Source organism: Tursiops truncatus, chromosome 5, assembly GCF_011762595.2.
Source record: "Tursiops truncatus isolate mTurTru1 chromosome 5, mTurTru1.mat.Y, whole genome shotgun sequence".
NCBI classification, from domain to species: Eukaryota; Metazoa; Chordata; class Mammalia; order Artiodactyla; family Delphinidae; genus Tursiops; species Tursiops truncatus.
In genome coordinates, this window is record NC_047038.1 from 3,103,605 (window position 1) to 3,117,874 (window position 14,270).

Below are 14,270 nucleotides of genomic sequence, written 5' to 3' on the forward strand. Positions count from 1 at the left end.
CTGAACTGGAACCGGCCTCCAGGGGCCTCGGGAATTTATGCGGGAGGTGACACGCTCTCCGCTGCCCGCAGGCGCGGTCCGTCCAGTGACCAGGACGCCCTCTCCTTGGAGTGTTTCCCGGGCCCTCCATTGGGGCGCCTCCTGGGGGCAGCCCCCAGCCCTGCTTTCCTCTTGCTCTCGTGTTCTGTCCTGCCTCCCCAAGGCCCTGGCTGTGTCCTCGGAGGACCTGTCCCCTCCTGTCTGCTCCTTCTTTAATTCCTGTGCTTGTCTGCCTCGTGCTCCTGGGCTCGTGGGGTGTCATCCCCCCGTCATCTCTCCCAGCCTTTAGGTGGGAGAGACAGGGCGAGCAGAGGGACAGAACGTCGTGAATCAGAGGTGGATGAGGGGTCAGGCAGGCGTGAGGCAGAGGAGGGGACCCGTGCCTCCTCCCAAAGGCCGTGTTCGGGGGGGCTTGCTGGGAAGGTAAACGCTGTCGGGCGTTGGCAGCTTCCAAGGTATTTTGCTTATATTTTATTGTTCGACATACTGGTCATCGTTTTCCATAGGAAGGTGCTTCTTTAAGTCGTAAGACCCAGGACGTGCTCTGTTTAAAAGCAGGGCGACCTGTGCCACGCAGGAGACGACCTGCAGCCTCTTCTTACTCCTGCCTCAAGAGGTTTTGAACAGAGAAAATCGAGTGTGTCAAAGACAGAAAGAAATTCCATGTACTCCCCAGTCTCCAGCTGTAACTTTCATTTTTTTCCCTCGTGCAGGAGCTCATCATACACTCCCCGGATTTCGAAGCTGCCAAGTTCTGGGTTGGCAATCTGGGCAAGACGGCTACGCACGCGGTGGTGTTTGCTCAGCTGTACACGCCGGGGGGCCAGTGCCACGGGCTGCACCCCTTCGTCGTGCAGGTAAGGGCAGGTGTTACCCAGGGGGTGTCTGGCCAGTCTGGAGACATTTTCATCACAGCTGGGGACGGGGTGCTTCTGGCATCTGGGGTCCAGACCGAGGGTGCCTTAAACACGCTGTAGTACACACGACAGCCCTGCTGCCAACCCCCGCCAGAAGCCCGACCCGCCCCAAATGTCAGCATGCTGCCACTGAGAAGCCCTGAGCCCAGGATCAGCTGGGGGAGGATCTCCATCCTCCTGGGGGCCACACTGGCATGGTGGGACGCCTGTCCCCACCCCCCAGGCTCTGGTAGCTGGTCTCAGGGGCTCCAGGAGTCCCGACGTGAAGTCTGACTTGGGGGCTTTCATGTAGCCCCTTCCTGGGTCACAAACGGAGCTTTGGCCATCGGGGGTGCCTGGGATGGCCAGCCTGTTTCCCGCTGCCAAGGGCGGCTGCAGTGTCCCTGGACTTGGAGCTCTGGGAGGTTCTCCAGGACCTTTCTCTCTGGGCTGACTGGATACTGAATGACACCCTGCTTCCCCCACCCCCAGACCCATTCTGACATTTTTTCTTCTCAGAGACTTTTCTGACGGGGGCGGTGCTCTCATGAGAGAAGAAAATCATCATTTTTTTAAAAATTGAGCTGAAATTCATGTAACATGCAATTAACCATTTTATTTATTTTTAAATTAAATTAATTTATTTTCTTGGCCTCGCTGTGTGGCTTGCGGGATCTTAGTTCCCCGACCAGGCATTGAACCCCGGCCCACGGCAGTGAAAACGCAGAGTCTGAACCACTGGACCGCCAGGGAATTACCAAAATTAACCATTTTAAAGTGAGCAATTTAGTGGCATTTAGGGAATTCACGATGTTGTATCTCTCTAGTTTCAGAGCGTTTCCTTTCTAGAAGAAACCCCACGCTCATTCAGCACCGCCTCCCTGCCCCCCTCCCCGGCTCTGGCAGCCAGTGGTCTGCTTTCTGTCTCTATGCATCTCCCTCTCCGGGATGTTTCATATAAAACGCATCACGCGCTGTGTGACCTTTTGTGTCTGACTTCTCTTCACGTGTTTTTGAAGTTCATCCACGTTGCAGCCTGTCCCAGAACCCCCTTCCTTTTCGAGTCTGAATGGTCCATTATGTGGACGGTCCACAGTCTGTGTATGCATTCGTCCGTTGATGGATGTTGGGTGGTTTCACCTTTTGGCTGTTGGGAGTAATGTCACTGTCAACATTCATGAGCAGTGCCTGTTTGCACACCAGTCTTCAGTTCTTCGGGGTATGTACCTAGGCGTGGAATTGCTGGGTCGTATGGTCATTCTGTGTTCAATTTTTTGTAGAATCCCGTATAGTTTCCACCATTTTACATCCCCACCTGCAATGCCGAGGGCTCCAGTTCCTTCACATCCTTACCAACACTTGTTATTTTCCTTTTTTCCCCCATAACCACCCTAATGGGTACGAAGCAGTATCTGGTTGTGATTTTGATTTGCATTTTCTTAATAACCAACAATGTGGAACATATTTTCCTGTGCCATTTGCCTACCTTCTTTGTCAAAATGTCTATTCAAATCCTTTGCCCTGTGGAACCAAGCAGGGACTGAGAAAGCAAAGGCTGTTTGCTCAGAGCTGGCTGAGCCGGGGGTCAGCCTTCGTCAGTGTTATTGGCAGAGACCCAGAGGCAGGCAGAGGCGTGGGCGAGCTTCCCAGTGGAGAAAAGGGGGCTCAGGGTGCCTGACGGGGCTGGGGGCTGGGAGGGTCTAGAAGGGGGGGCATCCCGGGTGACTGGTCAGGGGGCAGGCGGGGCCTTCTGGGGTTGGTCCCGAGTCGGAGGCAGGACGACGATTAGGGAGGCCGTCAGTATTGATCGAGTCCTGGCCGATTGTCCAGCGGTGGCTGTTTGGCCTCCTGGCTTGTCACTAGAGACAGCAGTCTGCCCTCCTGCAGGTCCGACTCCCAGCAGACTGGCTCCCGGGGCTGGCGGCTACAGCCCGAGGGTCAGAGCCCTGCTTTCGCACGTGGTCTGGTCATCGTCCAGTTGTAGTATGTTCAGACCCTCAGTTCCTTTCTTAATCGGATTGTTTGTGATTTTTGGTGAGTCGCAAGGGTTCTTTATATATTCTGCATACTAAGCCTTATCAGATGGCTGGTGGGCGAATATTTCCTCCTGTTCTAAAATTGTCTTCACTTTCTCGATAATGTCCTCTGTGCACAAGGGCTCGAATTTTGACGACGTCCAGTTGACCCATTTCCCTTTGGTGCTCATGTCCTTATTTTTCAATTTGCAATGAACCCCTGCAGACCAGGTGTAGTTTTTGATACCTAAGGCAACCATACACTGTTTCTGGAGTACAGATTTGTACCCGAAGTGAACTTCTTATGGAAATCGGACTTGAATGCAACGTCTTTCAGTGTCTCCGGCTCTTAGATTGTAGAGCCATGGTGTTCTGGATTCTGTTACACGTTGTGCTTTAAACACTCAGTAGGATGTTGCGGGCCTCCATCTGACATATCCTCTCTGTGTACTTAGTGCACATCCAGGGCAGGCTCGAGGGCGGCATGAATCCTGCCCTCGTGGAGTTTACCGTCTACTCAGAAAGAGAGGTTGAAATAAGTCATCACAAAACTATTTAATTAGAATGTGCTATGTGCCACAGGTCATTAGCTGATGAGTGGAGGGGTATAATTTTTTTTATTGGAAAATTCAACACGATTAGTTTAATCCAGTGTAGTGGCTACCGCTATTTAGGTACCAATATTTCTTTTCCTTTAATTAAAAAATTTTTGTGGTTTCTTTTTATTGAGGTATACTTGATTTACAACGTTATTTTAGTTTCAGGTGTACGATACAGTGATTCAAAATTTTTATAGTTTTTACTCCATTTAAAGTTATTATTAAATATTGGCCACATTCCCTGTGCTGTACCACGTGTCCTTGTAGCTTATTTACTTTACACGTAGCAGTGTGTATCTACCAGAGGGCGTAATTCATTGCAGTTTTGTTATATCACATCAGGTGGCCAGTCTCCAAATATTATGGGAAATGTTATACGTAAATTGATACAATTTAATACTTTTGAGAAGAGGAGACCATTAACTTAATTCTGGTTTTGACTTTAGTGAGCGTCCTTTCCTTGATTTGAGAGGTTAACGTGAAGTTTGTAAGGACGATGTTACCATTTCTTTCTGGATGAACTGAAAACTGGCATTAGCAGTGTTTTTCTGTCTGATTACTTGAAAATCACTAACTGTTTTTCATGTCTCTTCTCCTCTCCATCTTTTTTGTTTTGTTTTTGTTTGTTTTTTTTTTGCGGTACACGGGCCTCTCACTGTTGTGGCCTCTCCCGCTGCAGAGCACAGGCTCCGACGCGCAGGCTCAGCGGCCATGGCTCACGGGCCCAGCCGCTCCGCGGCATGTGGGATCTTCCCGGACTGGGGCACGAACCCGCGTCCCCTGCATCGGCAGGCGGACTCTCTACCACTGCACCACCAGGGAAGCCCTCCATCTTTTTTTAAAAACGATTTTTTTCTATTTCATAAGAGTTTTTATCTGAATCTTCACTGAACCTTATCGTTTGTCGCTAGCTTTCAATTTTATTTTATCCGTATTATAAAGTTCAACTAAATTAGCTAACTGTTCCACTGAAAGAAAGAAAAACTAGCAATTCATACAAATAGCTAAATTTCTAATAGTACAAATTCAGTAGTTCTTTAACACGGAGTTTTTTTTCAGCCTCCGTGCCGTTGACATTCGGGGCTGGATAATTCCATGCTGCGGGACCACCCTGTGCCCTGTAGGATGTTTAGTGGCATCGCTGGCCTCTGCCCACTGGATGCCTATAGTACCCGCCACTTATGACGACCCAAAATATCAACAGCCATCGGCAGATGACCCTGGGAGGGGAGGGTGGCGCAGTCACGCCTGGTAGGAATCACTAAAGGTCTTTGAGAACGAAACTCCATACTGTCCGCTTAGACCGCACGAGGCGAGGACCAGGGAGCCAGCTGTCTCTGTGTGTGTTAGTAAGTAAATCTACTGGAAGCTCATTTGGGGGAGCAGAGATTTACAAAAGTAATCCACAGCAAGTATGTGCACAGCCATTTTGTCATTTCATGAAAAGCCAGTGGAAAGTCCTCCATCGAAAACGTGACTGGGAAATACCTGGCCTCCTCCAGGCAGCACGTACTAATCAGCTCCTCCGTCAGTGTCCTGGGGCCACCATAACCAAACAAAGCACCACACACTGGGGGCCTGAAACCACAGAAATTTACTCTCCACAGTCTGGAGGCCAGAGGTCTGAAATCAAGGTGTCAGAAAGGCCACACTCCCCCCGGAGGCTCCATGGGAGGGTCCTTCCTATCTCTTCCAGCTTCTGGTGACCCCCGAGTTCCCGGGCTGTGGTCGCTTCCATCCCGTCTCTGCTTCCATCTGCACGTGGCCCCCCTCTCTCCATGCCCTCTCCTCCTCTGACTCTTGGAGGACAGCGGTCATTGGATTCAGGGCCCACCCAGGTAACCCAGAGTGACCTCACCTCCAGATCCTTAATGATATCTGCAAGGACCCTGTCTCCCAACAAGGTCACATGTTTGGAGGACACTTCAACCCACGGCAGCTACACAGAGGGAGCCTGTGGCTCGGTCCCTGGGGGTTTCGAACATTTTCATCTTGATTCTCGTGCGGTCATAAGAGTTGCCATCTGTGGTTTGCAGATTCGGGACCCGAAGACCCTTCTTCCCATGCCAGGGGTGATGGTTGGCGACATCGGAAGGAAGCTTGGACAGAACGGTCTGGACAACGGGTGAGCGCGCACCTTGTACTTGACGGTCGCTCCTCCAGGGGTCGTTCCTCAAGGCTGCCTGCTCAGCACGTCCCCCCTGTGAGCCCACCGGCTCCCTCAGTGCTGTCCCCGTGCCCTCCCAGGCTCCTGCGGGATGTGCCTTACCTCTGCACTTGAGATCATGTTGGGAAGGGCCGGGTCCCGTTTGTACTCCAACCTCAGGAGACATAAGTGGCCCCAAGTGCGGAGCACACAGGCTTCTCCCCGGCAGGGGGCCACTCCAGCTGTCAGGCCAGGCTCAGGCTGGACACCCGTATCCCGTGGGGGCCTCGGCCTGTGACCCGGGCCCTGCTCCCCATCCTGGAGCTCAGGCACCCAACAGGTGTCCACGCTGGTTCTGGGGACAGAGCCGGGTGCCGGGTAGCGGGGGCAGAGTGGCCTGAGATGAGACCTCGGCTTGGGGAGCTGGAGGGGGGCGGGTGGGCAGGGGAGCCACGTCAGGAAGGGCCTTGGAGTCTCCCTGAGGGATTCCCGGGCTCATTCATGGCATGAGTTTTGGAAGCAGATCTGGGTTCAAATCCTGGGTCCACCTCTGCCTCTTTGTGTTATCTTGACCAGCTTTCTTGGCCCTCTCCTCCTCTGTAAGGTGGGCATGATGTCCCCAAGCCGGGCCCTCTCGTAGCCCTGCCTGGGGGCCTTTGCTACCTGTCAGTGCTCTCATCACCTGCGCCTGCGGGCGGGACTCACGTGCCGTCTCCCGGAAAGCCTGGCTGCGCCCCTCTGTTCTCCTGAGACGCTTTCTACCTGGGGGGGAAGCACAGCCGGGGGTTCCTTAGTCGTGCACCTCACGCTGCGTCTCGGGAACGTTTGCATACCTGCCGCTTTGTCGGGGGGCAGAGAACAGAGGAGCCCGCCTCGCTGTAGTTGGAGCCCGCTGCTTATCCTGACCCCGGTCATTCTGAGTGTAAGTCAGGAGCAGCAGCTCATCTCCGAGACAGAAGCTGGGCCAGGTGGTCTCCCACCACCCTAAGCGTGGAGAAACCTCCTTTCAGCTGTCCCCCCTCCCCAGAGGTAGGGGAGCTGGGGGCACGGAGAGTGTCTCAAACCTCTGCTTGGACCCTCAGAACAGGTGGGGCCCCAGCCTGTACCAGAGAGGGCGGGAGAACCATCGATTTTCACTCTGTGTAGCTGGAGGAGAAAACGGAAGGATGTTGCTAAAAAGTGAAACCAGAAACACACACACACAGCCCTTCTAACCTATACCTGTCTAGAGCTTTGAGTGCCTCTCTCGCTGGCCTGTGAAAAGAGCCTGTTAATTAATGCTGGAGCCTGGGGTGGGGGGAGGAGGGTGTCAGTTCCCTTCCATCACTGCTCTGTGCGGGTGCATGGGGCCCCCCCGGCAGGGATGGGTCATGTGGCCTGTGGTCCTTGGGGCAGGGGAAGCTCTGCAGCCCTCAGGGCGAGGCCGCCACGCGGCTTGGAGTGTTTGAGAAGATGGACCCGATCTGGCCGAGGTGAGTCAGCGTCAAGGAGGACCATGCGGGAGGTGGAGGTGGAAGGCCCCGTCTTGCTCTGGGCCCTGAGCACGAGCGTCCTTTATTAGATCCACGCGTCCCATTGTGGGACCCGGAAAATGCGTGTACGGTGACTCCATCTGTGGAAGGGTCTGTGCTCACACGTAAGGCCGGGCAGGTGTGTCTCCAGGCGCCTGGCGGTGGGAAATGACCCTCCAGCTGTGAACAAGTGCTGCTGGGTCACTGCTGTCCAAGGAAGGCCTTGGGTGAGGTCACAGATCTCCAGTCCCCATTCATTTGCTTTTACAAGTTAGAACCTTTAACACTGTTTTGGGACATCCGTGAAAAACTCTGCCCTTGGTCCTCCAAATCAAGTCCCGTTTTATTTATTTTTATTTATTTATTTTATTTTTTAACATCTTTATTGGAGTATAACTGCTTTACAATGGTGTGTTAGTTTCGTTTCAGAGACTGTTAGTCCCGTTTTAGAGACTGAGTATTTGTTTCTTATTGCGATGGTCCCAGGGAGTCACACCAACGTAGCAAAGGCCCTCCTAAATAAACATGTCGCGTCCGAGGGGCAAAGCTCTTCTGAGACTCAGCAGTGCCAGCCCGGTGCCGCCAGGGGGCAGCATGGCGACTACCCTGAAGCCGGCTCAGAGCGGCCCCCCCAAACCAGAGTCGCCGTTCCCATGGGGCCACTTGGAGGCCGGCAGACAGGACGTGGAAGCAGCCGTACCCTGCGCCTTTGAAGGTTCAGTGGTGCCTGGGGTCCCTCGGCCGCTGGACTGGGGCTGGGATGTGGGCCAGGGGCGGTGACGCAGGCAGTGCCCGCCCCGCCAGAAACGCAGCTGTCCCTGCCAGCTTCGGGGCGCACGCCCAGCAGAGGGCGCGCGGGTCTGAATCCCTGGCTTTCCTTGTTTGCAGGCCGCTTGCAGAGCAGGGTCGGGATTGAGATCTTTTATTTTGAAAAAGTGGTCAACAGTTCATAGGTAGGTCACAAGGATTCGTGAGTCTGTGGGAAGACTGTGTAGAAATCAGAGGCAGACGTAAATTGCACGGATTACTTTTAGCCAAATAACTCTAAAAGCAAATCAGGAGAGATCCCTCCAGTGAACGGTTGGGCCTCACCTTCAAGGTGGGCTGCGGGCATCCTCACACTTGCTCAGAGGTGAGGCGGGGAAGCGTCTCCAGAGCGGCTGGGAGGACGTCCCATGAGGCTCTGGGGCCCAGGTGGGGCTGGGGCAGCAGTGAGAGGCCCCAGGAGTAAGGAGGCCACCGGGAGGTGGAACGGGTGGCCCAGGAGGAAGGGGGTGCGGGGCCTGGGGCAGGGTCTGCCGCCCGCAAGCCCCCCAGCCCTGCCGTATGCTCACGCCATCGTGTCACACGCACACCCTGTGTCAGATACGACCTGTGCGGCCCCCCGCCCCCCTGCCCTCGGGGGACACTGGGGATTGTGACCAGGCTGGCCAGCATCGACTGTTCCTGGAACAGCCTTTGCCACATGGCAGTGCTCAAAAGAGAATGTGTAAAATTTCGATTTCAGTTAAGCTCCAGCGAATAGTCTTGCGCCTGTAAATACATTCCGCCTTGTTCCATCCCTGCGTGGCAGGGAGGGTGAAGAGTTTCCACTCCTTAAAAAGGGCGCACTCAGTTGACAGCATCAGACTTGTGAAAGCATTCCTCGCCTTTCAAGTGGTGAGCTGGACCAGACCAGGGACGTCGGCACTGAGGCCGGGCGGTCTAGAGACGTGGGTCCCGGGGCCCGTCAGAGCCGCCCCACAAAGGCCCCGATGGGTGGCTCCCTCCAGGCAGTGCCTTCGGGTGCTCGGGCCAGGCCTGCGTTTCACACGCCGGAGGGAGACCCTGGCCTGGATGCTGCTGGGGCCCTGGTGGCCTCACGTGCAGAAATCCTAGTCGCTTCCAAAGGAGTTTGGGAGGGGCCCCTCCAGCCGCCCCACGCCCAGCCCCGGCTCTCAGCTCTTCCCCAGGTGCACTGGCTGTGTCACCCCTCAAGGCTGCCCCGGGACTCGGGGTTCTGTGGAGGTGCACCAGCGCCCTAAGGACAATGTCTCGCCGCTGTTGATTCATCCCCGGCACTTAGGACGTGTCTGCTGGGTGCCAGGCATGTGGCCCCCTTATAACAGGGTCCCTAACGGCCACCGAAAGGCAAGTGGCTCAGTGGGCAACATGGCCAGGACCGCCATCTAATGGTGCTGTGGGACCCCTTGGTGCTCACCTCGGGGCAGGCGTGGGAATCGTGGCAGGCATCTTGGAGGAGGTGGCAGCGCTCTGAGGGCCGTCGGCCCTGAGGCCAGGAGAGGGCCTGGCCGGCTTGACGGTGACAGGCAGATGTGACCCAGCTACAGGCTGCGGGCTACAAGGAGGCAGCAGCTGACAGGGGTCCCGCCGGAGGGCTCACCACGTTTCCCTACGGGTTTAGATATTGTTGGTCCCAGGGACCCAAGATTCTCGTGCCGGGTGTGACCATTCCGAGCTGAGGTTTAGACAGGCCTCTGCTCCCGTGTGCGGGACAGGGGGACGAGGTGGGGTCTGGAGAGAGCCAAGGGGGAGACTGTTGCAGGAAATGGGACAAGAAGAGGCACAGACCATCAGGACACAGCTCGGGGTGGGGGTAAGCACCGTGGCTCGGACGGTGGCTGGGGAGCCACACAGCCTGGGATCCAAGCAGGAGCTGGGGGGTGGTACGCGGAGCTGCCCCCCTTCTCCGCAGGGCGCTGCCCTTCTCCCCAGAGCTGCTTCCTCTGGTTCAGTAAAAGAATGTTCCGTGTGACATCGAAACTGCTTAGAAGTCAGATAAGGCGCTGTCGGAACTGTTGATATTTTAAGATGGTTTGGGTTTTTCTGCACAGTGTACCACCCGTTACTTCGCATAACCTTGTTCCTGCGCTGTCGTGAGATAGATCTTCCTTCCTGACAACCACAGAAAACACCTTCGATTACTGACACACGCGTGTTCCCCAGGGATGCGTGTGCACGTGTGTTCTCAGCTGCTCAGGGAAGCTGACTCGCCTGCCCTGGAGCCCTAATGGGATGGTGCAGTACCCCTGTTTGACTCGGGACGTTTAAAACCTCAGTTTGCTGACTTTGTCACTCCGTGTGTGGACTCTGGTGTGGGAGTCAAGTGTGAGAACCGGAGATTCTCATCTTTATGAAAACGGTCCCGCCTTTTCTGCTGAATGACCGGTCCCAGGTGTTCTGGCCGCAGCGAGCGAGGACGTTTCCTCCCAGCGTGTAGTGTAGCGGGAGCCCGCGTGCAGCCCTGAGGCCCAAGCGCCGGCAGTATTGGGGGTGGGGGGGCTCGCCTACATCATTACCAACAGACGGCCGCTTTATCTCACACAGAGCCCATCACTCACACCACCTTTTGCTTACGCCTACTTTTTTGGATAAAAAAATTAGTTGAAACGTCTTGTCTACTGGTGCCTTCTCTCTCCTGCGTTTTTGTTTTGTTGTGTTTTGTTGTGTTTGTTTTTTTGGTCTTTTGGGGATTATGTCACCTTTTGAGCTGTGCTTTGCCTTTTTTTTTTTTTTTGCGGTACGCAGGCCTCTCCCTGTTGTGGCCTCTTCCGTTGCGGAGCACAGGCTCCGGACGCGCAGGCTCAGCGGCCATGGCTCACGGGCCCAGCTGCTCCGTGGCATGTGGGATCTTCCCGGACCAGGGCACGAACCTGTGTCCCCTGCATCGGCAGGCGGACTCTCAACCACTGCGCCACCAGGGAAGCCCTGTCCTTTGCTTTTATTTGACTGAGTTTCAGAAGGGAGAGGAGATAAGCCCCAGGGGCTGACCCCAGTTTAACCAGAAGTGCTGTGTCTCCACACAGATTTGCCATGTTCCACAAGGTCAGGATTCCTCGCCAGGACCTGCTGAACCGCTCAGGAGATATCACCCCCGAGGGCACCTACGTCACCCATGTTAAGGTACAGCTGCCTCCAGGCCCACAGGACACCCACCCCCTGTGCTCAGGGGGAGAGTCACCACAGGAGCCCGTGGCCCGTGCAAACCTGTCTAGGATCAGGTCCCAGTGCCGCCAACAGGGACGGGAGTGCTTGGGTCGGCCACACCCCCAGGACCCCGAGCACAATGACCTCCCCCCACCCCGCCCCTGCCAGGCCCCCGGCATTTCAGTCAGGGAGGTTGCCCCCGCCGGCGCTCTTTCCCACCAGGGGTTTAAGAGTGAAGGGTCGCCTTGTGGGCTGTGCACCAACGGGGGTGACAGTGTCCTCTGGTGTCTGACCACGCCCCTAAGTTCATTGAGTGTAGACATGCAGTGGCACGGCCCCGGGCGCTTTCCAGACGTGGCCAAGTCGGGGTAGCTGAGCCCTCTCAGGCCTGAACCCACAGCCGGGATGACGCGTCCCGGCAGCACATGTGCGTGTGAGAACCCCGCCTGACGTTGAGCTTCGGCTGCTTGGGGCCGAGAGAACAGGGCTTCAACGAGTGTGACGGGTACCTTCAGATGACGAGAGAAGCTAGAGGTGACACAGGAAGCCGTTCAAGAATGGAAACAGCGATATAAAAAGTGAATGAAAAGTACGAAAGTAAGTCATCAAGAGAACCCAACAGATGGGGTACCTACAGCGGGAGAGTGAATTAGCGGTTGGAAATCAGAGTGAAGGAGGCGGCAGGAAAGGATGGAGAGAACCACGGGGACAACGTTTTGCAGAAACGATGAAGATAAATGTCTCTAAAGTAAAGAAGGAAGAAAACCTTGACAGAGGGGCCCATAGAGGGGGAGTCAGGGTCTCCCATCCCACACTCACTGCGGAGAAGTGTCAGAACCTCGTAGAGAAGATGCTGAGGGCTTCCAGAGACGGGATGCTGGGCCAACTCCCACGGAATAGAAGCCCCTTTAGTCTCAGAGTTCCGGCACGACGCCGAACGCGAGAAGTCAGTGAGATGACGCTTCAAACCATTGAGGGAAAACAACTGTAAACACGCTTCTTCTAAATCCAGCTGGACTGTCATTCGTGCGTGAGAACAGAATCAATATTGTCGGCCAGAGGCTTGACATGTTGCCACACAAATACCAGCGTGGACATAATTTTGGAAGAAAAGTCCGAATAGTAAAATAAGTGAACCCAGGAGGAGCAGCAGGGGGTAAGGGAGGTGCGCGTGATCGGATAACTGGGTGAGCCTCACGGGCAGAGGTACCCAAACGCCGCCGACGGCCCTTAAAGCACGAGCCGCTGTTGGAAACAGCGATAAGCGCGTTGCGATTTACAACACGTTAAAAATAGACGCACACGGGCAATTACCCAGTTTCAAAGGTCACAAAGGACGGCAGCTGACCATCACACCGCTTAGAATGGTGGTTTGATGGACCGGGAGGAATCCCAGGTGGGGGGTGAGGGGGTGGGGGAAGGAACCTGGTTTATAAACGAAATGTCGGTGCCAGCCATGCCCTCTGCTTCGGCTCCTGCGTCGCTCTCGGCACAGCTGTCCGGTCCTCGGTGGGATTGGGAGCGGGGCTTCGTACTTCCAGGTGGCCGTTTGCAGGTCTCTGCAGATGGTACATCTGCCCGGGGCCCCGTCCTCCTGTCACTAGGCATCCTCTGTGCCTCCCCACAGCATCCTGTGATGGGGACGCCGGCCCCCATGCAGCTTGGCCTCCTGGGCCCAGGGGCCTGTGCCTGGGGCGCCCTGGGGGCAGGGCCTGGAAGTGTTGAGTGAATAAAGGAGCGCCCCTCCACGTCTGTGCCCGTCCCCAAGGCAGCCTGCGGGTCCCAGGTCCGCCCTCACCTGCCTTCCTCCTGCAGGACGCCAGGCAGCACTTCAGCGAGTCCCTGGGCAGCCTGTCCTCCGGCCGGGTCGCCATCGCGGGCATGTCCGTCGTGAACCTAAAGCTGGCCGTGTCCATAGCTCTGCGTTTCTCAGCCACCAGGCGTCAGTTTGGACCAACAGACGAGGAGGAGGTACCGGTGCTGGAGTATCCGATGCAGGTACAGCTTCCGCAGGCGTGAGTTCACTTTCGTTCTGCTCCGCGTGCAGACATACCTCCTCTCTTAGGTCGCTGCACCTGGGTTGCTGGTTGCTGGTCAGGCCTCTTCAGGAGTTAACAGAGGGAGTGACAGACACTCACAGGGAAGGAGTGCGGCGTCTGGGGCCACACGCGGTCTCGATAAATGGTCTTTAGTTGAACAGGAGTGTGTACGACCAGCAGGACGCGCTCTGGTGAGGCCGAGGGAGCAGGTGCGCACGCTCATCCCACCTGCGGGACCCTGACGTCCAGGCCACACTCCAACGCGCTCGTCCCATCCCTGGGAAGTGACCCCGGGACGCAGCGGCTGAGGGGGCAGCACTGTTCGTGGTGACGTCCTCTAGCAGGGGGGACGCTCGCCTTCCGGGTCCTCCGAGATGCGGCAGCCCTCGATGGCAAAGGTGCAACTCAGGCTGGGCATCACCTGGACGCCGGGGCGGGGCGGGGGACGCATTTTATCACAGCGAGCCCCCCCCGGTGCCCCTGCGGCCCCAGCCCTTCCGTGCGCACCGGGCAGCTGCCCTGCACACCAGGTGGGCTGGGGATCCAGGTGGGTCCCCGAGGCTCGAGTCAGTGGCTCCTGCCAGAGTCAGCAGCTAAATCGGACCCAGGTCTTGGCCAGTTAGGCCTGAGCAAAGGTGTATCTGAGCGCAAGTTTCAGGAAATTGTAACTGAATCGAAGTTGTTTCTTTTAAGACTTCTTTTACTATGGCCGTGAACCTGTTTTAATACCAAATAAACAAGTAAGGAAAAGCCCAGTGCCTGGCTCATGCCGGGCTGGCACACAGTGTCCACCACACCACCAACCCTGTGGCCTTGGTGAGGTCACGGCACGTCCGACTGTCTGGGCATCAGGCCTGGCTCAGCGGTCACGAGAGCCCACCTGAGCCACATGCTTGGGCTCCTGACCCCAGGTCCGCCCCCTCCCTGCTGTGTGTCCTTGGGCAAGCCACTGAACCTCTCTGTGCTCTAGTATTCTCCTTTGTAAGTTGGGACTGCTGATAATACCTCTCTGCGAGTGGCTGTAAGGATTAAATACGTTAGTGCATGAGAAGCAGTTGGCACCGTGACCACACCCAGGAAACGGCAGGTGACCACGGT

The 14,270-nt window shown here is 56.0% G+C and overlaps 1 protein-coding gene across 12 annotated transcripts in view; it reads left to right on the forward strand.

Annotated features, from left to right (window-relative positions):
- The window catches only part of ACOX3 (acyl-CoA oxidase 3, pristanoyl), a 48,867-nt gene that overhangs the window by 11,732 nt on the left and 22,865 nt on the right, over positions 1–14,270 (forward strand). For all 12 annotated transcript variants that reach the window (XM_033856614.2, XM_073804804.1, XM_033856613.2 and 9 more), the window contains 4 exons: positions 753–896; positions 5,586–5,674; positions 11,013–11,109; positions 12,949–13,131. In XM_033856614.2, the coding sequence (XP_033712505.1) occupies positions 753–896; positions 5,586–5,674; positions 11,013–11,109; positions 12,949–13,131 (513 nt within the window). The remainder of the gene's footprint in view (positions 1–752; positions 897–5,585; positions 5,675–11,012; positions 11,110–12,948; positions 13,132–14,270) is intronic.